At 48.4% G+C, this 24,199-nt stretch overlaps 1 protein-coding gene across 14 annotated transcripts in view; it reads right to left on the reverse strand.

The window, feature by feature from the left end:
• Positions 1-24,199, reverse strand: part of STX3 (syntaxin 3) — a 139,166-nt gene that overhangs the window by 97,486 nt on the left and 17,481 nt on the right. For 2 of the 14 annotated variants that reach the window (XM_060159072.1, XM_060159071.1), the window contains exons 3-8: positions 13,740-13,839; positions 13,079-13,153; positions 11,897-11,964; positions 8,614-8,722; positions 7,465-7,538; positions 7,200-7,334 (exon numbers count right to left, since the gene is read on the reverse strand). In XM_060159072.1, coding sequence (XP_060015055.1) covers positions 7,200-7,334; positions 7,465-7,538; positions 8,614-8,722; positions 11,897-11,964; positions 13,079-13,153; positions 13,740-13,839 — 561 coding nt within the window. The other 12 variants (XM_060159077.1, XR_009542353.1, XR_009542352.1 and 9 more) reach the window with 12 other exon arrangements.

Genomic DNA, 24,199 nt, shown 5'->3' on the forward strand with positions numbered 1-24,199 from the left:
AGCCCCAGGCCTCAATCTCAGGAGAGCAAAGATCTGTCTGTGATTGAAGCTTGTCTGCCCTCGTTGCCGGAGCCAGGCCTGTTGGACATCACAGCCGTAGGCAAGAGGGCGTCCCCTTGGCTCCGTCCAAGTGCTGGGCAATGATTAGGAGTAATCATGCCTTTGCAGAGGAAGCCAGTGGACCGTGCCTGGGTTAGGGTGCTCGCCCTGTCCTAGAAGGCATTAAAGTCAAAGGTGAAATATCAATCCGGGAGGCTGGCAGAGACCAGCAGGGGATCTAAGGGGCTCACACTGGCTCAGCACGGTCAATACACTTAAACATTTCCTAGCTTTTCTTTGCTCCATGACAAGTGGGGGCGACAAAGCATCTATGAAGCTCATTAATCTGGGAGCAGGAACAGCTGCTGAGTAGACCCCGGCCTCCCCGAGCTGACTCCGCCCTGGAGACAGGACGTCCCAAAGGTCACATGAACGGTACCAGATTGCTGTGGGACGTTCTCAGGACAAGCCTAGCCCAGGCAGCAAGTGGGGAGAGGTGTCGAGCTCGTCCCACCTTCTGTCTGCTAAAAACCTAATGGGGATCAAGTTAGTCCTCGCCCCAACCATCTGTGATTCTCTGAGCGCTTGTGCAGAAAACAGCAGGTTTCCCGATGATGTGGGAAGATCACATTGCTACTGTGATTCATTTGCAGGTAAGCAAATGTCTCTTACCTAATTTTTAGCCTAGCTCAAGTTATTTTTTTGAGGTTATAATAACCTCATTTCCAGTTTCCTACTTCCTGAGAGACACATACATATATGTACATACATCTCACACACACGATTATAAAAATACACGTGGAACACATGAAATGACTGAATACTCATACTCGCCCCAGCCTGAAACATTCCCAGAGCCTGAGACTCGAGCACCTCATCCCTGGCCTCATTTTAGTGCCTGGTTATTCGGGGCCTCAAGGCAATGGCTTCGCAAAGCATCACTCTAACAGTAAACAGCCAGTTCCCAAGACTGAGACACGGAAACAGTTCCTGCATATACCCCAGCCTTTACAGACGGTAACCTCAGACAACTGCCTCGTGGCAGCGCCTCCTTGAGTCAACATGCGGGAGTACAACACAGACAGAGATCGAGTTGGCCATCGAGCGGAACACACAAAGAGCTTAATTTGAGGCTGAATTTCAAACAAGAAGTCAGCTTCCAAGACCAGAACGACCTCTGCCAGTCCCTCCTACTTTCAGGACAGGGAGGACGAGCCACGAGGACTGGGATCCTGCCAGGTAGAAGACGCAGGTCCAAGCCTTACTGTTGCCCAACTTGGAAGAATCCCCTTGCTTTGTTAAAGATATCCCCCCCGCCCCCCCAAAAATACACTGCGATTTTGGGGAGAAGAACACTCCATGAGGTAGAAAATACAGCACCTTGGGGAGGTCTCAGGTAGGTTCTCCAAGGTGCGGGGCATAATTTGACACATCAGAGGGGAGAAGGAGAAGCTGGGGCAGTTCCTACAGTCCAGGAGAAGGTGCTTCAGAGTTGGTGGGGCAGGAGAAGATTCTGAGGGCTGCATCAGTAGTTTAGATTTCTCCTGGGCTAGACTGTTTGCTGGGTCAGGTCCAAGGGTGGTTACAAGAAAACAAGGGAACAGGTCCCACTCTCTCTCAGGAAGGCCATTCACACTCCGTTCCCATCTGAAGACAAGGGCGGCCACATCAGGCTGGGGTGAAATGGGCTCTACAAGAGGCAGGGGGAGGAGGAGCTGGTCAGCGCCCAGGGTGGCGGCGGAGAACAGTAAGACTCGACCACAAGCCACACACCTAGAAGGTGGAGAGGAGAGATCAGAAACAGCTGCAGAGAGAGAACAATGGAAAACTCAGCACAAACCCACGACAGGGCCTGGAATTAAATACCCCCCCGTACAAGAAACAAAAAGCCCTGTTACAAGAGGCAAAAAAATAGGAAAATCCCTGGGCCTTTTACAGCCCTTCCCAGGGGCTGTCGCGTCACCGTGGAAGGACTTATGGGAAGAGAGGCACCACCGCTGGTGCAGAACACCTGTTCTGTCTGTGGGGCTCCCATCAACACCTTTCGAATACAAGTTTCAGAAGCTTGCTGGCACTAGAATCATCTTCTCCTTAGTCCCCCTATCCCCCACTAACCTTAGGAGGCAGAAAGGCACAGTGAAAAAAGATGCAGAAAAGTTCAGGCGTCACACCTGCTCTGCCTTGCAAGCTGTGTGGGCTTTGGACAAGTTCCTAATTTCACTGAGCTTCACAAAGCTTCCCCAATGAAGATGGGGTGATGATGTTATCCTAGAGCACAACTGGGGAGCATAAACATATTCAGAAAAATAATACTTAAGAGGTCACAGAAGTCTTCACAGTGCCAATAACTAGATGATTCTTGTCATGCTACTGCTGTACACATGAAACCTTGATTCAGTGGTCAGTTCTATTCTTTTTACCAGATTTTAAAGAAATTAATATCCTGAATTTTAAAGTTGCTATTGGGACTTCCCTGGTGATCCAGTGGTTAAGAATCCTTGCCTTCCAGGCTTCCCTGGTGGCGCAGTGGTTGAGAGTCCACCTGCCGATGCAGGGGACACGGGTTCATGCCCCAGTCCGGGGAGATCCCACATGCCGCGGAGCGGCTGGGCCCGTGGGCCATGGCCGCTGAGCCTGCGCGTCTGGAGCCTGTGCTCCGCAATGGGAGAGGCCACAACAGTGAGAGGCCCACGTACAGCAAAAAAAAAAAAAAAAAAAAGAATCCGCCTTCCAATGCAGGTTCAATCCCTGGTCAGGGAACTAAGATCCCACATGCCACAGAGCAACTAAGCCCACACACTCTAGAGCCCACGCACCGCAACTACTGAGCCCACACGCCACAATGGAAGTTCCCCCATGGCACAACGAAGATCCCACATGCCACAACTAAGACCTGACACAGCCAAATAAATATTTGTTTTTAAAGTTGCTATCCTCTAAGGTTTTCTAGACTTTGCAGATGATGATAAATGGCCACCTTGTTTTACAAAGAGAAGCTAGGTCCACTATTAGCTGTGTGTTCAAACTTGCCCCTGTTACCTAACTTCTCTAAGCCTGAGCATCTTCATCTGTAAAATAGGGATGATAATAGCACCTGTCTCATGTGGGCGACGTGAGGACTCGGTGATGCATGTGTAAGGTGTTTATTTAGTACATTGTCTGATACAACCCAGCCCTCAAAAATGGTAGCTACTCTTATCATTCGAGATCCAACCAGTCAACCACAAACAAAACCCTGCAGACCCAAATCCCGATTCAAAGCTTCATTTACACTGAAAAGGATACGGAAGGCAAAGCCCAAGATACCTGAAAGCCAGTACTAACTCACAAGACAAACCCCAGATCGCAGACATAGACTGCACCCAACTGAGGAGGAGCAGGCTTTCTGGGGAAGGGAGTGAAAATGAGGGGCGGACAAGCGCAGGGACAGAGCCACAGAATAGGAACGAACGGAGACCCAACCCCTGCATGCAGCCAGGACCCGAGAATAGCAAGTTACATAGATGAAAGAACGCACAGGTACTGAAGTCTTAGAGCGCTCGGTGTGTCCGAGGACAACCACAGGGCGAAGAAGCAGAATTTTAAATCCCAGGCTCATTTCTCAAGAGGGGGCCAATCCAGAGTCCCCGAGTACCTTCCATTTACTTACATTTCAGGGCAGCAGCCTCCCGGGCCGCCCTTACTTCAGCCCAACGGAAAGTCCAATAACCAACGCTAAAATGCCCAGCAACACAACCACTACCACAATGATAATTATCAATTTCTGGAGAGAGGGATAAGAGAAATAAAAACAAGTCATTATTACAAACAACCAGAAAACCATAGTAAGTCATCCAAAACCCAACCCCTCTGCCTCTACATAGGAAGCATCTTATCAATCCAAATAAATGAAATAAAAAGCCACCATCTCTACATAAAGACACTCTATTAGAATATTTTGTTTCTTAAATTACTTCTGCACTAGCAATGCCAGCAGATGGAAATAGGGAGTTTCCATCAGCTCTCAGCTCACACGGCAGCCTTCATACGTGCACAGATAGAAGGGCAACCATAATGGGGTCTCCAAGCAGCAACAGGCCAAGATACAAGTGACTCATTTGTTCCTTTTCAAGAAGGAGTATAAAAACATTTTTGACATAGTCCTAATTATAAACATCTGTCCATCTCTCCCCCAAAGTACATTCCCACCTGTCAAACCCAGTACAGTGACTGGGGATCAGAAAGTATGGTTACGGTCCTGTTGCAAACCAGCCCGGATTCATCATGTAAAATAACTTCCCAGCTCCCTAGATACCTGCCCAAGCAATAGGTAAAGTTGGAAGAAAAAGAAAGACTTGAAGAACAAAAGTATCAGAGCCCAAGAGAAACAGAAAAGAGCAGGCTAAAAAGCAAAAACCACCAGAGCTAGCCACCACAGTCACTAGGCAGAGAAGCTTAGAAGTCCTCAGGTGACAGGGGCACCAGAACTAGAGGTGGGGGGCGGGCAGTGGAGACAGGATGGAAAGAGCTTGATTGAAAGCTGAATTTGAATCCTGGTTCCTATGCTTCCTAGGTGGCCTGAAGCCAATTACTTAACCTCTGATTCTCAACTGTTTCATCTATAAAGGAGAAATAACAGGTGCTCCCAAGATACAAGATAATGTTCACATAGCCATCAGCACACCACTGGGTTCATGATAGAGAAAAAGAAACCAAGTGGGGCAGGGCTTGGGCTACCGGAGTGGAAGGCAATGAAGGGAGGTTTCTGAGGAGCACGAGTCAAGTTAACGGCTGAAGGGATCCCGAGCTCTGTCCAGGGCATTGGCGCAACACCTGGGCAGTGATGCCGAGCTGCCTGCAAATGGGGGTTCTCGGGTAGAGAGCACGTGAGCCAGATCCATGCGAGGCACCCCTGGGAAGGAAGGGCAGCTATTCTCTAGGGGAAGCTGAGGTAGGCTTTTGGATGAGGCCAAGACAGAGGGAAGGCACGGGCTCAAGGACATGGGTGGGGGCGACCAGAGGGAGGAGAAGCTGGTCGGTCCAGCTGGGACTAAGGGCTCACCCTCCGAGCTTCACTCTGATACTTGACAGCCTTTTTGGTGTCTGCCACGGCCCGCTCCACGAAGCCCACTGACTGGTCCATGTTGTTCTCAATACGATCAATCATGGCTCCCTTTCCACGGACGCAAGAGGTGGGTCCAGCAGAAAGAGGGACGGGGAGAGGGAGGAGAGAAAGAGCGAGAGACGGCGCGCACGGTGGACTCTCTTCTCCGAAGGCAGCAGGAGAGGCTCACCTTCCGGGCCTGACCCTGGTACTTCACGGCTCTTTTTGTTTCCTCCCGAGCCTTCTCCACGTGGTCCACCGTGTGCATGACATTCAACTCTATGTTATCTAACATCTCACCCTGCAAAGGACAGACGCTAGTCACACCCAGGAAAGCCACCCCAGGACAGTCCTAGCTCACATGAGAAAGGGGTTCTCTTTCTTTTCAGCACCAAGAAGAGCATCTGGAAACTTTAACATGCAGCCTTCTGTGGGGCAAACTTGTACAACTTCCCCGTGATTACCTATGGTTCCCCAGGCCTTGGTGGCTGTCACTCATTCCAGAAACATTCACTCAGTTACTTCTCTGTGACAAGCACTGCACTGGGCACCTGGAGCACACTGTCTAGATGCCTGGGATATTCTGAAGGATCCCGCCACTTTTTTTTTTTTTTTTTTTTAAGTATGTGAAGAGAGAAGCCAAGATATTGGGTTGGCCAAAGAGTTCGTTTGGGTTTTTCTATAACATCTCACGGAAAAACCCAAACCAACTTTTTGGCCAACCCAATACATCTATCTAATGTTCTTAGGGCATCGCCAGGATGCTGGCTTCTTCCTGGTCATTCAGACCTGAACCAAGTTCATTCGGCCTGAACTGAGTTCATTCACTACTATAGAATAGTGCCCAGCACACGTCAGGTGCTCAATAGATAGCTGAGGTGGGAACAGTTGCTTTCTCTAAGGTACTCCCAGGTCCCGTAAGTGACAGACATTGGTTTTACCTTAGTTATCTGGTTAAGAGACAGCAGTCTCTTAATAAGATTCCCAACCTTTGCCCGGCTATTACTTCCTGACCAGAAGTTTGGTCTCTCCAGTTGAGTTCTGTGCATCTTAGGATGGGAATTCCCTTCACCCACCTAGACCTTCCTCAACCCAACCCATGGCGTTATGGCAGTCTCTACACAGAGAACAGAACTTACCATCACTTGAATCTCAAACCAGTTCCTCGGCAAGGCAGTGTGGGGAGAAAACAGAAGGGTAGGGGTGGAGGGGCAGGAGAAATGGTCTCAACGGCTGCAAGGGGGTGGAAGAAAGCCCCCGAGCCCAGAGCAGGGAACTGATGTCAAAACCAGCCGAGTGGTGCTCGGGCTTCAGTTAGGTTTCCTTCTACAGAGGAAGCAGTTTTCAATCCTCTCCAGGTGGCAGAGCCACTGGGAGTTCATGGTAATAGTGGCACCAAACCATGACACAGTGGCGAATTTAACTGCATCGTAAGAACCAGGAGACGTGTGACTCTGTGACACTGATACCATATGCTGGGGACAGAGCCATCCACCCCTGAGCAAGCTTACCCGGGACAAAACAGACTCTCAAGCTAAGCACTGTGAGAGTTCCCAGTTTTTCTGTAAATACCACTTCGCTGTCCCTTCAATCCTTCTGTTGTCTGCTCCTGTTCCTTAGCAAAAACTGTCAACGTTTTTGGAAAAACACACTTACAGAAGAAAAAACAAAAATGGAAAAATACAAAAACCTCTGTGAAGCCTAACTTTTCACCATAAACTGGGGAAAAGGCCCCATGTTTTCAGTGTCACCAGTGAAACAGTTCCTATCAGGATATTGTCTTAAGGCATCACCATTAAGAGCCCATATCTCTAATTTAAAAAAGACCACGGTCCTGAGGCTGGAGGGAACCAGGTACTTGACAGAGCACATCAAACCCCGTATTAATTAGAAATGACCTCCAGGCCGAAGTAACAGGCATGAATGATGAGGCTGCGACTGCCCAAAATGTCAGCATCTACTACGCAATTTCCCAACGATTCTCCTACCCCACCCGGCTTTCCAGGAGTCCCGTCTCGCCCTTCTCGGGAAGCCCCGGGCTTCCTCTCCTCCCTGCCCACGCGGCACCCACTGTTACCTGGTTCTCCACCAGCATGGCGATGTCCACGAACATGTCGTGAAGCTCCTTGATGCTGCTCTCCAGCCTCACGATGTCCTTGTGCCGTCCCTCGATCTCACTGAGGGCTTGCTTGGAAATCTGAGAGTCGATGATCTAGGCCAGGCCGCACAAGAGACCGACCGTCTGCCGTCACGCCCGCCGCAGCCTCACCACACCCCTGCGGGGCTCCCGCCGCCCCGCCTTCCCGGCCTCTGCAGCCCAGCCCGCCCCCACCATCACTCACCCCCGAGGTGAAGATGGCAGGGTTCCCACTCTCCAGCATCTCCTCCAGCTCTCCATCTGTTGTCTTCCTGCCGGCTTTACAACAAAAGGAGGAGAGCATCAAACATAAGATCAACGCTCATCATTTCAAAAGTTCCCTGAAAGGGCTTCCCTGGTGGCGCAGTGGTTGGGAGTCCGCCTGCCGATGCAGAGGACACGGGTTTGTGCCCCGGTCCGGGAAGATCCCACATGCCGCGGAGCGGCTGGGTCCGTGAGCCATGGCCGCTGGGCCTGCGCGTCCGGAGCCTGTGCTCCGCAAGGGGAGAGGCCACGACGGTGAGAGGCCCGCGTACCGCAAAAAAAAAAAAAAAAGTTCCCTGAAAATGGGAATACAGTAAGTTCACTCTGAAGACCATGGCCTTACAAGCCTCCTGACGCTCCTCTCTCTGGTTTTCTCCCCTAATCCAATCCGTCCTCAACATTATCAACAGTTACCTTCCTGAAGCCCATGTCTGATGACATTCCTTTCTAGCTCAGAATGTCTCCTGGCCCCCTTCACTCCACCACGGAGTCCACGGTCCTCAGAACAAGGGGCCAGTTCCTGGGTGAGCCCTCCCTCCATCCGCCTTAACCTCACCCTGCTCCACCCAAATGCGCCCTGTTCCCAGGCCCTGGACAGCCTCTCCCTCCTGAACACGCGTGCTTTGTTCTGCCTGCGCCCTTGTTCATTCAGTTCCTGCGCTCAAAGCGCTTTCCGCCCTGTGGGGCCCTGCAGTCCGGTTTCTGATTCCTAAAGGGCGTGGCTGTAGTAACTTCTTTATTCCTCATGGCAACTAGCACCATTCTCTGCTGTCAAACAGGCAGCAAAAGATGTCATGAGCCCCAAGGAGTGCAGCTGTGTAGCAAGTTTCTGGATGCAGAAACGCTGGCTCCCACGGCAGTCAAACGACTCGGGCCTGGTAACTCCGAGCCATCTTTCAGCCTAAGACGCAACATCCAGGATGCACCAGTGCTGTGAGGCCTGTCCCCAGCTTGGGCACAAAAGAGAAGGCAGAAGCCACCAGCGGGGCTGCTGCTCCCTCTCCCCCGGGAGAGGGGAGGACACGACTGGGAACGGACAAGCACGTGGCAGGAAGGGTGAAGGGGCACAGGCCAAACTTCAAACACGCACTGATCTCGAGCTGCCGCTGGATTCGCCCTTTGCTGCGTTCACGGAAGTCCACCTGGGCCTCGTTGTATTTGGTCATCACTTCCACAAACTTCCGGGAGAGGACGGAGTGCTGTGGGAGCAAGGTCAAATGCTGTGAGCCCCCAGGAGGCGAGGGAGGGGAAGGTCCACAACTCTTATAGAACCCCAGCCCCTACGCAGCCTCATCTACAGCAGCACTGGTCCTGGAACCAGAGGACCAGGGACAACTCGTGGTGGGAATGTAAACGGGTACAGTCACTAGAAAACAGTATGGAGGTTTCTCAAAAAACTAAAAACAGAACTACCATATGACCCAACAATTCCACTCCTGGGTATATATCAAAAAAATCCAAAACATTAATTTGCAAAGATACATGCACCCCAATGTTCACGGCAGCGTTATTTACAATTGCCAAGCAACCTAAGTGTCCATCAACAGATGAATGGATAAAGAAAATGTGGTATAGAATCTACAATGGAATACTACTCAGACATAAAAAAAAAAGAATGAAATTTTGCCATTTGCAGCAACATGGATGGACTCGGGAGGCATAAGTGAAATAAGACAGAGAAAGGCAAATACTGTATGATATCACTTATATGTGGAATCTAAAAAATACAGCAAGCTAGTGAATATAACAGAAAAGCAACAGGCTCACAGGTAACGAGAAGGAGCTAGTGGTTACCAGTGGGGTGGGGAGGGCAATACAGGGGTGAGGGAGTGAGAGGTACAAACTACTGGGTGTAAGACAGGCTCGAGGATGTACTGTGCAACACGGGGAATACAGCCAACATTTGGTCATAACTGTAAATGGAAAGTAACCTTTCAGAATTGTATAAAAACGAAAACAGAACAAAACAAAAAACAAAGACCAGGTACAAGACTCAGTTTTTTGGTTTCCTAACTTTACACCGTTGGAAAAGTCGGCTGACCTTTCCAAAGCATGTTTTCAGTATCTATTAACCTGTCTTGCTGAACTCCTATAGTAATTGTGAGGCCAAAGGAGATACCCTGTGAATCTCAGAGGCCCTGTTTTCTAACGCTGCCGGACTCCCTCCTACATCCAAAGATCCTTGGGTTGTTACTCAAACTGACCTCCCCAACTTTTCTTGCTTCTAACTCAGTGCCTTCAAGTCAACGGCCCTGGTGCCTAAACTCAAATCTTTATCATTTTTTTTCCTTACTCACCTCTCAGCATCAAGCCCTACTGGTTTTTCCTTTGCAAAATCACCAATATCTATGCTTTTTTCAAACCAACTACCACCGGGCAAATTCAGACCAAAATCATTGCAAAACCCAACTAGAGACCCACCTGCCTCTTGCCTCTTTCCCACTCTGATCCAGTTTTCAAATGGTTCCCATATTATCCTCCTAACAAACTGCAACCCAAAGTAAATGCATACAGGCTACTCAGTCAGCTCCAAACTCCCTGGACTGCAGCCAAAGGCCTCTGGAATACGGTGCTATGTTCTCTACCAAAAACTCAACGTCCACTATCCCATGACAAACGTTTTTCTCTAGACAGGCTGCTGCTCTCTTCACGTCTGCCCCTCACACCCACCCCCACCCCCGCTGCTACCAACCCACCCAGGCACCCACACACACCACTCCTGCCCCCATGCCTCTAAGGAGAACCTCTCCCCGAGCCTGTCCATGTTGGCGTCTTGCCCACCAAGGCCCAGCCTCCTCTGGCCACCCCAGTTTTTCCCGAGATCGTCTGATGCTGGGAGCACGTGCATTTGATCCGGTCTTCATACACGTTCTCCTGGGGGTCTTATGTCACAGTTTCCTTGTGCTCCTTGAGCACCATGCCAGTTCAACAACAAGCATCATAGCTTTGATGACCGCCAAACACCCTGACCCCAAACTGGACAACTAATGACCAACAGTGTTCAGAGAGAAGACTTCCGTTTCCTCACCTGTAAACCAAAGAGGCTCACTAAACCCTCAGCAGTGCTCTGGGAGCCTCAGGCACCTCCTTAGAGGACAGTGTGAGAGGGGCCACCAGCTGGACTCGGCCCTGTCCCCCACTTCAACCTGAGCAGCTCCCCTCCATCAGTTCCTCAAATTGAGTTCCAAACAGTGGTTGTTGGTTGTTTTTTGTTCTAAAGGCTCCACAGCTAGAAAAGGGAACCCTCCCACACTGTTGGTGGGAATGTAAATTGGTGCAGCCACTATGGAGAACAGTATGAAGGTTCCTTAAAGAACTAAAAATAGGGTTACCATATAATCCAGCAATCCCACTCCCCAGCATATATCTGGAAAAGACAAAAACTTCTAATTCGAAAAGATACATGTACCCCAACATTCATAGCAGCACTATTTACAATAGCCCAAGACATGGAAGCAACCTAAATGTCCATCAACAGAGGAATGGATAAAGAAGATGTGGTACTATATACAATGGAATACTACTCAGCCATAAAAAAGAATGAACTAATGCCATTTGCAGCAACATGGATGGACCTAGAGATTATCATACTAAGTGAAGTAAGTCAGACAGAGAAAGACAAACGTATCACTTATATGTGGAATCTAAAAAATAATACAAATGAATTTATTTACAAAACAGAAGCACACACATGACTCACAGACATAGAAAACAAACTTATGCTTACCAAAGGGGGAAGGGTGGAGAATAAATGAGGAATATATGATTAACAGATATACACTACTATATATAAAATAGATAAACAACAAGGATTTACTGTATCACACAGGGAACTATATTCAATATCTTATAATAATCTATAATGCAAAAGAATCTGAAAAAGAAGCATATACATATATATATATATATATATGCAAAACTGAATCACTTTGCTGTACACCTAAAACCAACACAGTATTGTAAATCAACTATACTTCAATAAAGATTTTAAAAAGGGACTTATCTGGTGGCACAGTGGTTAAGAATCCGCCTACCAATGCAGGGGACATGGGTTCAAGCCCTGGTCCAGGAAGATCCCACATGCCGCGGAGCAACTAAGCCCATGCGCCACAGCTACTGGAGCCCGCACACCTAGAGCCCGTGCTCCACAACAAGAGAAGCCACTGCAATGAGAAGCCCGTGCACCGCAACGAAGAGTAGCCCCCGCTCACCACAACTAGAGAAAGCCCGTGCACAGCAACAAAGACCCAATGCAGCCAAATATAAATAAATTTATTAAAAAAAAAATTTTTTTAATTAAAAAGACTCCACAGCTAAGAAAAAAAAAATTAAAAGATTGGACTAGATGGCTGTTAGACCAGGGAAAATCTCACCTGGGATTTCCGAATCCGAAGGTCTGCTGACGACCGGACCTCGTCTTCTTCAATACACCTCTCCATGCCTGGATGGGAGAGGAGGTTATTCTAGCAACGCACCTGCTGCTCTCCTCCAAGAAGCACACTGTGCAGCACGGCCTCCTCTCTCTTTCTCACACACCCGGCCCAGGAGACGTAACAGCAGGTAGGTCCAGTCTCAAAAGGTCAGCTCACACCTGAGCCATGGGACACGCGTTCCACGACCTTTACTACTGCCGGGTCTTCTTCCTTGGATACCTCTCGGCACAGTGGTTAACAGCATGAGTCTCTGTCACTAAGAGACTCGGACTCAAATCCTTGCCGCTTAGTAGCCATGTAACTTTGGAAAAGCCACTTAACCTCTCTTAGTGTTCCTGTGCTCTCGTCTGTAAAATGGAATAAACAGCAGTGCCCCCCTAGCGGCACCAACGTGAAAATTCAATGAGAATGCACAGGATCACGGCTATGACTGGAAGCTGCCACTAACGACGTCCACCTCCACCCGCATGAAAACAGGCAGTACAGGCTGTTTGGGGGGAAGAAATGATAAATTGGGCTGAGCGATGCTGCGTGCACTCTCAGACCAACAGCATGTGCTTGTCAGCAGGTACAGTGCGGCAAGAATGCAGATGGTAGCCGTGGAACTAAGGAACCTTCTGCACCCCCAGAGGAACTGAATCTACCACAGTGGCTTCACTGAAAATGCCCTAAATTGAGGGGCGGGCACGGGGGTGAAGGGAGGGTGATACGTGGCCCCCAAGAAATGTCTCCAGACCCTATAATCCATCTGGCATCCGTACATCACTAACATCACTGTTCAAATGGACGTAGGTGCTGGGGAAGGAAATGGGACCAGGAAGAGAAAAGTCGAGGGACTAAAGCTAAGGGACCAAGTCGCCCAAATACCCAGTAGCTGAAAGCACACTTTCATCCCCATCTCCGAACTTCAATTCTGGACTCTCTCAACCACAGTCAGGACTCGAGAGCAGGTAAACTGTCTGGGGCTCTAATAGGTCATTCCAGGGACAGTGCCCAGACCACAAGCAAAGACGGCAAGGGTGGTGTCACTCCCGCCAGGAAGAGTTCCGGTCCAGGAGAGCTGGACCCCGGACGTGAGACGGATGGTGGGAGTGCCGCCGGCTCCCTTTGTTCCTTTCTTACTCTTCAGTTTGTTCCGGACATTGTTGGCCCTTTTCTTGATCTCAGTCGTGAGCTGCTCCAGGTCATCCTTGGTTTCTGGATAAACAAATGCAGGCAGAGTCAGTTAGAAGAGACTGAGAGCTTAGTCAGCTACAACAATCAACAGAGGAGGTGGGGAGCTCTCTCAGGTGCCCACTGCCCACAGCAGTATGTATCCTGGTGGGCTCTCAAGACATCTGTCATTAGAATCACAGAAAGCTTATTTTTAAAAGGCATTTTTTTCCTGGCATCCTACCCCAGAACTACAGAATAAAAACACCTCGTGGAAAAATAGGGGGGTACTGGGGAAGCATTTCAGGCAGAGGAAATAGCACAGGGGCAGTGGTGGGTGGGACAGAGATGAGGTATGTCGGCAGCTGTAAGAGCCGTTGCCAGTCATGAGAGGGACTAGCTGGGAAGGAGAGGAGAGTTTGGCTAAATGGGTTGGACCATGAAGAGAAGAGGTAACAGCAGCAGAGCAGTGACCAGGAGAGGGTAGAGGAGGACGGGAGATGACATGGCACATATGTTAGTGGAAGGTAATACACCCCCTCCCCTGCTGCTCACAGAGGGAGGAAACCAAGGCCCAGCCCCAGTGGCCAAGGGTCACCGTTGGGTGATTCAGCCCTGAGTCAACACTCACTTGGCTCTGGAATGGGTGCAGACAGAATGACACTGTAGAGCTTCTTAGCTTCCTCCACGTGCTCTGAGATCTTGTCAATGTTGAGTCGAGTTTCCTCGATCTATAATTAGAAAGATGATAGCCTTTGTCATCAAGAGGAAGAATATAGCCATGACTGAGATGAAAACAGAGCTCCCTGCCCACCTTCTGGGTTTGTGGAATAAGATGGTGACAGGAAATGTCTTCTGAGGACCAGTGAGCCCAGTGAGTACCCTTTCCATAGTCAGAGAAACGAACGTAAACAGAGCAGTCATTGAAGACCCGTCCTCATTGCTCCCTGAGAGGAGTACGTTTACTCACCTTGGATGGGAAGATCCCGGCCAGAGTCAAGAAGGGCCAGGACAACTCCCGAGGAATAATCAGAGTGAAGGGTCAAGAAACCTTACCAGGCAGATCCCCAGCTCCTCCAAAAGTGGAGCCGCAGAAAGTGAGGACAGGAGAGAGGGAAAAAGGAAAGAAAGAAAGGGAAAGGGAGAGAATGAACCTGGAGAGTGAGAAACACAGAGAGAAGAATGAGAGGAAGAGAAAGACAGAAACAGAGATGAAGAAGAGAGAAAGAGAGAGAGAGATGAAGCAATGACCATCTCAGGACATGCTGAGCTTCTCTTGGACATGTGTTCTGGGGAAACGCCTCTTACTAGCTGATCGCCTTAGACGATCAAGACCCAGGAGCTCAAGCCATGGACCATTTCTGCCCATTTCTGAGGTTCCTAATTGTACAAGGTGTGTATCAGAAAGTACTTCTAGCCACGCCTCATTCCCAGATGGAACACCATCCCAGGACGCTGCTACCTGAGCATTTCAGTTCAGCCTCGGCTCCCTCTTCAAAGGCACTGGCTGTCCCGGCACCGCGGCCTCTGCTGCGGTACCAGTGCATATGCAGGGAGCAGCACATGCCAGAGAGACCTCAAAACCCACCACATCTACCTGCCTCACTTCCACAATGAGGGGCACATCAACACGGCCACAGTCAACAAACAGAAATCTTGTAAAATGCCAAAGAGTAGGATCTTAACACCTGAGATACAACGAAAATACAACTCAATATGCAGCTTCCGGCAGCCCTTCCTTCTGGTGAATAATTCACTTAAAGAAAAAAAACAACCACCCTGATCACAGCTCTCCAAATTACAAAGAAATAAAACTTGAGTGCTCTACCCCTCAAATTAGTAATTTTGACAGTGGAGCGGGGATTTGACCCTCTACAAATAGGGGTTGGCCAAAAAGTTCCTTTGGGTTTTTCCCATAAGACGTTACAGAAAACTCGAACGAACTTTTGGGCCAACCCGATATATTGGCTTTGATGCACCACAGTTTGAGAATGGAATTACTTGCCTAAAGTTACAGAATAAACAAAAGACCAAACAAACAGAAAAACCAAAAAGAAAGATACATAATACATTTTCAGTCTAATAATATCATCAGAGTAAATACAAATACAAGTAGCTACCCACACATTTGGGAAGCATCTTCACAGCTGGCGAAACAATCCACGGCACTGCATTCAGACCATGATTGAAATGAGCAAACTAAGTTTAAAGAGGTCATAGGTCACAGGTTGGTGGTAGGCACAGCGCTCAAACAGCGCTCTCCAGAGTCCGACTGGGGTGCTTTTACCATTAGAGCTAAGACAATGTTTTGGGCTTCTTCATACTGCTTCACTTTCAGCAGCAGCCCAAGACTACCCAGCTATCAAAAAGGCCTGTGTTATCACCTGTGAACGCTGGTGGCTCCAGGGGTGCAACCACCTCAGACTCAGGGCCTCGGGGGACCCAAGAAATTGCCACCTTACCCTTCCCTCTCTCTTCATCTCTCCCATCAAGCACTGACTCCTCTTCCAACTCCTAAAGTGTCAGTGCATCACACCACGTTTCCATGTCCACCACATGACTGTCATGCCAGAGCTATTACATGGTATAAAACAGGACTGAGGGGCTTCCCTGGTGGCGCAGTGGTTGAGAGTCTGCCTGCCGATGCAGGGGACACGGGTTCGTGCCCCGGTCTGGGAAGATCCCACATGCCGCGGAGCGGCTGGGCCCGTGAGCCATGGCCGCTGAGCCTGCGCGTCCGGAGCCTGTGCTCCGCAACGGGAGAGGCCGCGGCAGTGAGAGGCCCGCGTACCGCAAAAAAAAAAAAAAAGGACTGAGAAAAAAGACTTTCTAGAATACAACATGTCCTCGCCATTTTAAAATGAATTTTAACAACGGAACGAATCACCCTCTTGTAAGAAGCCAGAGGCCTAAGGTTTTGCATGTTCAACGGACTGGATGTCTTAGAAAATAGCTCCCGGAATATTATTTCATCAAGTGAAGAGCATCCCGCCCCAAAGCTGGGTCAGTGGTAGGGAGACGAAGTAGGAAGTTTTTAGGATGAGACTGTTGGACCCCAAGCTTAGAGTCGCTCCAGGCACTTGGAGACCAGATGGTAAATGGGCCTCCGGGCTCCGTCCTCAACCTGCCCCCAGAACTTTCCAGGCCTGGGGCCTCCACCCCCGCCTCCAGTCATCCTCCATCCAAGGCAGCTGCTCTCTTCCCTCTGTCCTCAACCACCTCACCATTTGGAGGTATTTCAGGGCCTGTGATTTAGTAATCTAGGAATTTAGTCAGTTCACCAAATAACCTCAGGAGCCCTTCGGGACTTCAGGATGGGCAACTGGCCGATCACAGAGCTTTTTTTTTCTTTAAACTTTGTGTCTCTGTTTTTTCTTGGAAGTGTTAGTCTTTCTCGAAGGTGACTTTCAGAGTATTTCATGGTAGCAGGTAGACATGCAATTAATTTCCTTTTGTGCATTTGCCAGACAACCAAAGATCGGGGCGGGGGGGACAGGGCTGGCGGGAAATCTGCCAGGGCTGCATCTAAAAGTTCAAGTGCTATTTGTCTGTGTGTTTGTTTGGGGTTGTTTTAAATAGACTGACATTACTCTGCACAATAATATATTTAAGAACTAAACCCGATTTAACATACACCTGTCCCAGAAACAAGGCCCTTCACTGGATGTCTGCGAAGTCACCATCACTCTCTGCTTTTTACGCACGAGAGCACGGCGGCTCAAAGAAATCGAGGAAGTCAATAAAGGCCGTAACTGCAGGAAGAGGCAAAACCGAGGTTTGAACCAAGGCAACTGTTAAATCCAAACCCTGTCTCCTGAACCAGGTGAAGGTGCAAGAATCGCCTACGGGAAGCTCTCTGTCTTCTCTCCCAGGTCCGTGTGTATTCAGGGAAGCTCTCTATCTTCTCTCCCAGGTCCGTGTGTGTTCAGCCTGTGTCATGTGAATGTGTGTGACCCACTCACCAGTTCTGTGAGACTGGCTCAATTACCCTTGACTCACATCATGTGCCTTATTTCTTTGTTCTCCAACCAAGGCTCCCTGTAGAGAGCTTTTTACAGAAGGAGAGCTCAAGCAACTCAGTCAAGCTGCTGACTGAGGGAACCAATCTGCAAGTTTTTGTTTATTTATCGCCACGCTAAATTTGCAGCTAATACATCCCCAATGCCCACTTATTTTTTGTTACTTTTTAAAATGTATTTTTCAACGATTTCTCAGTAATGGGGCAATCTAGATAGCACGGTTTAAGAAAATAAGTTAGAATCATACCAGGTTCACATTCTGGCTCCGCCCCTTAGCAGTTTTTTGACCTTGAACAAGCCACTTACCCTCTCTGAGGCCCAGTTCTCTCATCCGTGAAAGGAGGATTATCATATTTCCCACCTCCTAGAGTTTGTGTGGGCATTAAATGAGATAAGATATGTCAAAGGCTTAACACAAAGTACACGCTCAATAAACGTCACATGGTGATAAAGACAAAAATAGCCAGCAACTACTGCACATTTATTGTGTGCAGGTACTATGCTGAGCCTTTACGAGCAATGTCTCATTTAATCCCCACAGCAGTGCTAATGTTAACAACATGTTCTGTGATGTCAGTAGCCACCCAAGGAAATCCAGTAAGGACAGCAAGTCAACCACTCTTCACATTGGGTGTCTGCCTCATGGAACCAACTATAATTACCACAGTATATAGGCTGCCCTCTGTATCCTCAAGTTCTGCCTCCATGGATTCAACCAACCCCGGATCGAAAATACTCAGGGAAAAAAAAAAAATTCCAGAAAGTCCGAAAAAGCAAAACTCAAATTTACCACACCAGCAACTATTTAACATAGCCTTTCCATTGTCTTTATAACTATTTACATAGCACTTACATTGTATTAGGTATCATAAGTAATCTAGAGATGATTTAAAGTATACAGGTGTGTGTAGATGATATGCAAATGCTATGCCATTTTATATGAGACTTGAGCGTCCACAGCCTTGGTATCCACGGGGGTCCTGGAACCAATTCCCCCCACCCCCGCAGACACCGAGGAAGGACCGTACTAATCACCATCATCTAACTAAAAGGAGGGAGTTATTTTCAAGGCATGGAGGGCCTCTTCCCTCTGGACCTAATTAGCCAGTGGAATCTAATCCAATGTAATGTACTGTGATGTAATCTAATCTAAAAGCAGAGAAAGTACTACTTTGGAGACTGGCGGATGCCGTGGGGTAAGGTATAAGGCTTTGTCTCTTCTCCCTAAAATGTCTCTGCCTCCCCTAAATTCCCAGGTGCCTGGTACCTCTTAAATTAGGCATTAAATCGTACATATTTATTTACTGAAAACTTATTATATGTCACCTTTTGAAGGTGACAAAAGTACTGGGGTCGTAAGGGTCAAATAAATGACTCCCGCTCCGCACAATTCATACACCTTTACTTTTCTCCCCAGATAGCAAAATCCGGAACAGTCCTTGTGTTAGAAGCTCTCGGTGAAGTCCTCCTTGACTTGTTTGCTGCTTTGCTTTGGAAAACGAACACTGACGAGGGACAGAGAAGGGTCTCAGTCAGCCAAGCAACAGAAGGCAAGTCCCTCAAGGGGTTTTAGCAAGACTGAGCGTAGTATGTCAACTCTCCTTTTACGAATGAAAAGCAAGATGATCTCAGAGCTATACTGACCAGTGAAAAGGAGCAGTCTTGGACAATCACCTCAAATCAATTAAGTGTATCTGGGCTTTGCGTCACTCAAAGTAGGGTCAGGAATAGAAAAACCTATCTAGTTATTTTAGCCGAAGTAATTGGGTAGGTTGGGTAGTTTTCCTCCCTCATGAAAAGGACTTCTGAGCTTTTCTAGCTGCCCACTGGAAAATACAGGGAAATCTAGACAGAGAGATGCAAGAGCTGAGAAGCCAAACAGAGGATGGTGAGGCCCTCTGGAAATGAGCAACAGCTGGCTGGAGGGACGAAGAAGGAAGGCAGGGTCACCAGGGCCCCTCTGATGGGAGCCAGACGATGGTGGAGTCAACCGGCAGAACAGGACCACGGAGGAGGGTCTATGGAGGGAAAGTTGAGGCCGTGGAGGAGATACGTCTGGGAGGAAAACCGAAGCTTCATCCCCCGACCTTGACTCTTCTGCAGTGCCTCCCCTGGGTCAAACACACCAAAAGCCAGTTGGCAAGGGAACCTGGGTAATGAGTACCTTGCAATACAGAGCAGAGTACAGGGAGGGCAGGGAACGGACCGGAGGGTAAACAGGCAAATGACCGGCAAGGGCTTCCTGCCTGCCTATGGAAAGAGCCCAGAGACGCAGAACCTACCAGCTCACCTAGTCATCCAAAGATGCTACTTCAAGAACGAGTTGGAGAGTATTTAACCTGCTAGATTCAACTTAATGCCTAGATTTCCAAGTTACATCCACTTTGAGGATCTTCGTTTTAACAAAGATCACAAGACTGTTCACCTCTCATTTCCGCTAACCAGCCACTGCTCCACCCGTCTCGTTCCCCTCAGATGCCTGGACCCCCATCACTATGCCAAGCACATGGTGTCCCTCAGCAGAAGTTTGTTCAATGGATAGATACATGAATATAAGTAACTCCAGGGGTAAGCTTGCTTCATACACCACTGCCGAATTGCCTCATATACCTTTCTTAAGCACATCCAAGAAAGAAAACTTTATAATAGCATTTTCTGAAATCTATTCATTCATTTTGCTAACCGAAGTTACATGTCACAAAGGGTTCTATGAAAAAAATAAGTGTTGAGATAGGAAAGTTAACCAGGTTTCTTTATTATGGGACTTCTTAGAATCTTTAGTAAGTTCATGTGCATTTTCAATCTCCATGGGAGGAAAAGAGTATGAAGTGTTTCTCAAACATGTTTGATCACAGAAATCTTTCTGCATCTCATACTGCCATCCAAATAGCCATCCCCACCTGCCCCTGCCCTTTCTTGTTAACAGAACTCTGATTTTGTTTGGGCAGCAATGTTGCCAGCCCCAGAGGATGAATCATGATCGGTTCTATGGCCATCCTGACAAGCCTGCCCCTTTGCTAAGTTCTCACTTTCCTGGTCTCCATTCTAGAAAAGCGTGGCCATGACCATGTGATCCACTGCTGGCCAAAGAGCCCCAGGGGAAGTCAGCGTGGAGGATTTGGGTAGTTTTCCTCCCTGATCAAAGGATTTCTGAACTTTTCTAGCTGCCTGCTCTCCCACTGCCTGCGATGCTGGTGTAGGATGATGGCATATGGAGCTGTGACTCTGGCGGTTTTAAAACATGGCACAAATTCTTCAATCTCCTCATTGAGAGGTGGTATCTCTGTACTGCTCTCTTGAATCTGGCGGGCTTATGACTGCTTCGACAACAGAGTACGATACAAGCGATGGGCTGTATGACCTGCACAGCTACAATGCTTGTCCTGGAGCCCTAAGCCTCCTCCACCAAACCGATGACCCTGAGCTGGTCATGCTGAGGAGCCCGTGCCACAGAAAGAGGTCAAGTACAGGTGCTCCTTTGACTCACCCTACTTCAGGCACCAGATGCTTGAATTAAGAAGTCTCTGAGGGGCTTCCCTGGTGGCGCAGTGGTTGAGAGTCCGCCTGCCGATGCAGGAGACGCGGGTTCGTGCCCCGGCCCGGGAGGATCCCACGTGCCACAGAGCGGCTGGGCTCGTGAGCCATGGCCGCTGAGCCTGCGCGTCCGGAGCCTGTGCTCCGCAACGGAAGAGGCCACAACAGTGAGAGGCCCGCGTACCGCAAAAGAAAAAAAAAAAGAAGTCTCTGAGATTCCAGGGAATTCCCTGGTGGTCCAGTGGCTAAGACTCTGTGCTCCCAGTGCAGGGGGCCCAGGTGCGATCCCTGGTCAGGGAACTAGATCCCACATGCCACAACCAAGAGTTGGCATGTTGCAACTAAGAGTCTGCAACCTGCAACTAAAAGATCCCACGTGCTGCAACTAAGACCCAGCACAGCCAAACAAATAAATAGATAAACAAATATTAAAAAAAAAAAAAAAAAGTCTCTGAGATTCCAGACTCTGGTTATTCAAGGCCCCAGAAACTGTGTAGCAAAAATAACCCACCTCCGGGAGCTCCCTGGTGGTCTGGTGGTTAAGAGATTCAGCACTTTCACTGCTGGGGCCCGTGTTCAGTCTCTGGATGGGGAACTGAGAGATCCCACAAGTCGCGAGGGCACAGCCCCCGCCCTCCCCCCCCACAAAAAAAACCCACCTTCACTGGGCCCTGTCTGAATCCCTAATCCACAGAAGCCATCAGAATTACAAAGTGGTCGCTTCACCCCACTAACTGGTAAGGTGGTTTGTTACACAGCAGGCCGCCTCCATCTCTCAATCTTGCCCTCTCAGGCAGGTTCTGTTTCCTCTAAAACTCTGCACTCTCTGCCGACTGAACAGAGACCAAGGAAAATACAGACAACTGCAAATCAGACAAAAAATCGAAGGTTTATCATTACTAGACCCTGGCTTTTTAACAGCCAAGGAGGCCTCAACACCCAAGGGTCAACTCTTTTCTATAATAACCGGGAGGCTGGAGAAACCACTTGAGTTTTACGGGGCAAAGCACATTTTGAAAACATCCTGATCTTGCGACTTCATCTGTACCTTGCAAATGCCTCTCTCACCAAGCTGTGATTCACACCATCAGTCCTCAGCAAATAACCAGGGGTGACCTACCTGCTGAAAGCAGTCCAAAGGGTACCTTTTATCACAAGAGTGCATCCCCAAGAAATCTACACAGCTATCAACGTATCCTGCAGGAGGTACTGGGTGTATTCCTTAGACACATATAGAGGGAAACCTTTTCATTTCCCCAAATCCCTATTATCTGGAATGCACTTTAACCCACCTTCAAGGATATTTCCAGACCACATTCTCTAAAGTAAACTTTGTGGTCTATTTATTCACAAATACACTGGGGAACCGAATGCTGATGAGAACTAAAATTTACTGAAGACATACTTACTGTAGGTCAGGCACCGTGCGGGTACCTCCGTATACTTTCTCATTTTATGTTTATAACAACCAGCAGGTAATACCGCTCGGCCTGTTTTAGAGGAAACTGGGGTTTAGAGCAGCTAAACCACTTTCCCAAAGCTATACCATTGTAATGGGCAGAGCTGAAATTTAGACCGGGATCCGTGGGGAGCCAGAGCCGGCACAACCTCTTTCCATGACGGGCTCCCTCCTGCCTCTGCCCCACGTCAATACTGATCCTCCCTGTGCTCTATCTACATGAGTCCAGAGGCAGGTAACATTTCCCTAAGCCCTCTCTAAGCACTTTCTGAGTGCTGGCTCCTTTCATCCCCAACAGATCTGTCTGGTGAACATTTTCCTCCCCATTTCACAGGTAAACCCACAGAGACTTAGAGAAAAGTTAAGGCATGTGCCCAAGATCACACAGTTAGTGGCAGGTAGGGAACTATGTCCAAAAAGTCATGCTCTTTCCACCCCACCACGCGGTCCCCTTCTCCACCCTAAATACGATAGGGCTTTTTTATTTCCCAAATGATAGAAAAGCATTTAACTAAGAGAAAGCAATAAGAAAAGCAACAGCCCTCGAGTCCTTGTTAAGTCGCCCCAAATAACTGCCATCCATCTGGCGCAGTTCTGTTCAGATGATGCTTTCCGGATGTACAATCTTCATGTGATCTCATGTGATCCTCACAACAGCCTTGAAAGGTTAAGTACTGCCATTCCCAGTTTCCAGAGCAGGAATCAAAACCCAGCCGGGTTAAGGAACCTGACCAAGGTTAACTGCTATTAAAGGCCTGAGGATAGACTCTGACCAGGTCTTGGAGGCCAAGGTCCACCATCTTCCCACCTCACAAGGAGTACTGCCTCTCGGGGCCCCTCTTACGGGTTCAGAAAAGAGGTAGGGCACCGTTAATGGAGAAGAATCCTTATCCTAGGAAAGAAGTGAATGTAACTGGTTCTCTACGGCAAGACCAGAGGAATGAGCTACAATGATGTCATGCATCTCCTTAAGTCCACCCCCAGCACTGAACAGAAAGACCTTTTCCTTCCACAGTCCACACCTAGAACAATACTGGACTCACAAAACTCAAGCATTGTTTGATCTGACTATGACTCCTCCACCAAAGAGATGGACCCACCCATGGAGAGGGTGGGGATCTGTGCAGTATTCATAGCCAACTTCCCAATCAGGTCAGCACACACTCAAGTTCGCTCTGAAACCTGCTTGTGACTCTCACAGATGAACTGGCATAAGCCATCACGTCCCGCTCCGCTCCACTTAGGAAAGAACTAGAGGGTGGCTTTTCCAGATGACAGGAAGCACCCACACCTCCCCTGCAAGAAGAATATGACGCCTTTTTATATATGCAATAAAAAGCCTAAATAAAGAAACCATAACATGGTGGCAGGAACTTCAGTGCCGGAACTTCTTGTGGCTTGGTTTGGTTTTATTGAAACACATGTACGTCAGATGCTACGTGGAATGTTTTAGAAACACTAACCCATTTGATCCTCCTAATAGCCCTATGGGGAATTACATTATCAATCCCAATGTACAGATAAGGAAACCAAGCCTGTTAAGGAAACGTTCACAAGATCAACAGCTGTCAGAAGCGGGCTGAGGTTTGAACCCACATTTCCCTGGCTTCAAAGGCTGTGTTTCTGTCCATGATACACAATGCCCCCCAACGCCCCACCCAAGCTTCCCATCACTGTCTACCACAGCACCTTCCAACAGGACCCTCTACATCAAAGACTATGTGAATCTGTACACACGGGGACACCCATGTTTGCCTCTGCTGAATTTCGAAAAACATAAACTGGTGGTTTCTTGGTTTCTCAGTTATCACCAGAGGAGTCAAAGGGATTGAATTTTTGGAAACAACAATTCTGATCTACCCGAATCACAGGCCTAAAAATGTAATGAAATGCATTTTTTTTTCCCCCACACTTGTGGCTGGGCCCCCAGCGTTGGTTCTGTATTTAAACTATGTAATTCAGGCAAGAAAGGATATCATTAAAATGTTGTCATGTAGCGTAAGACCTTAAAAGCATCTCTTTAATATATATAATTTACCTTCTCCTGACTTTCTTGGTAAGATTAAAAATCCTCCCAAG

Source organism: Lagenorhynchus albirostris, chromosome 9 (assembly GCF_949774975.1).
Source record: "Lagenorhynchus albirostris chromosome 9, mLagAlb1.1, whole genome shotgun sequence".
NCBI classification, from domain to species: Eukaryota; Metazoa; Chordata; class Mammalia; order Artiodactyla; family Delphinidae; genus Lagenorhynchus; species Lagenorhynchus albirostris.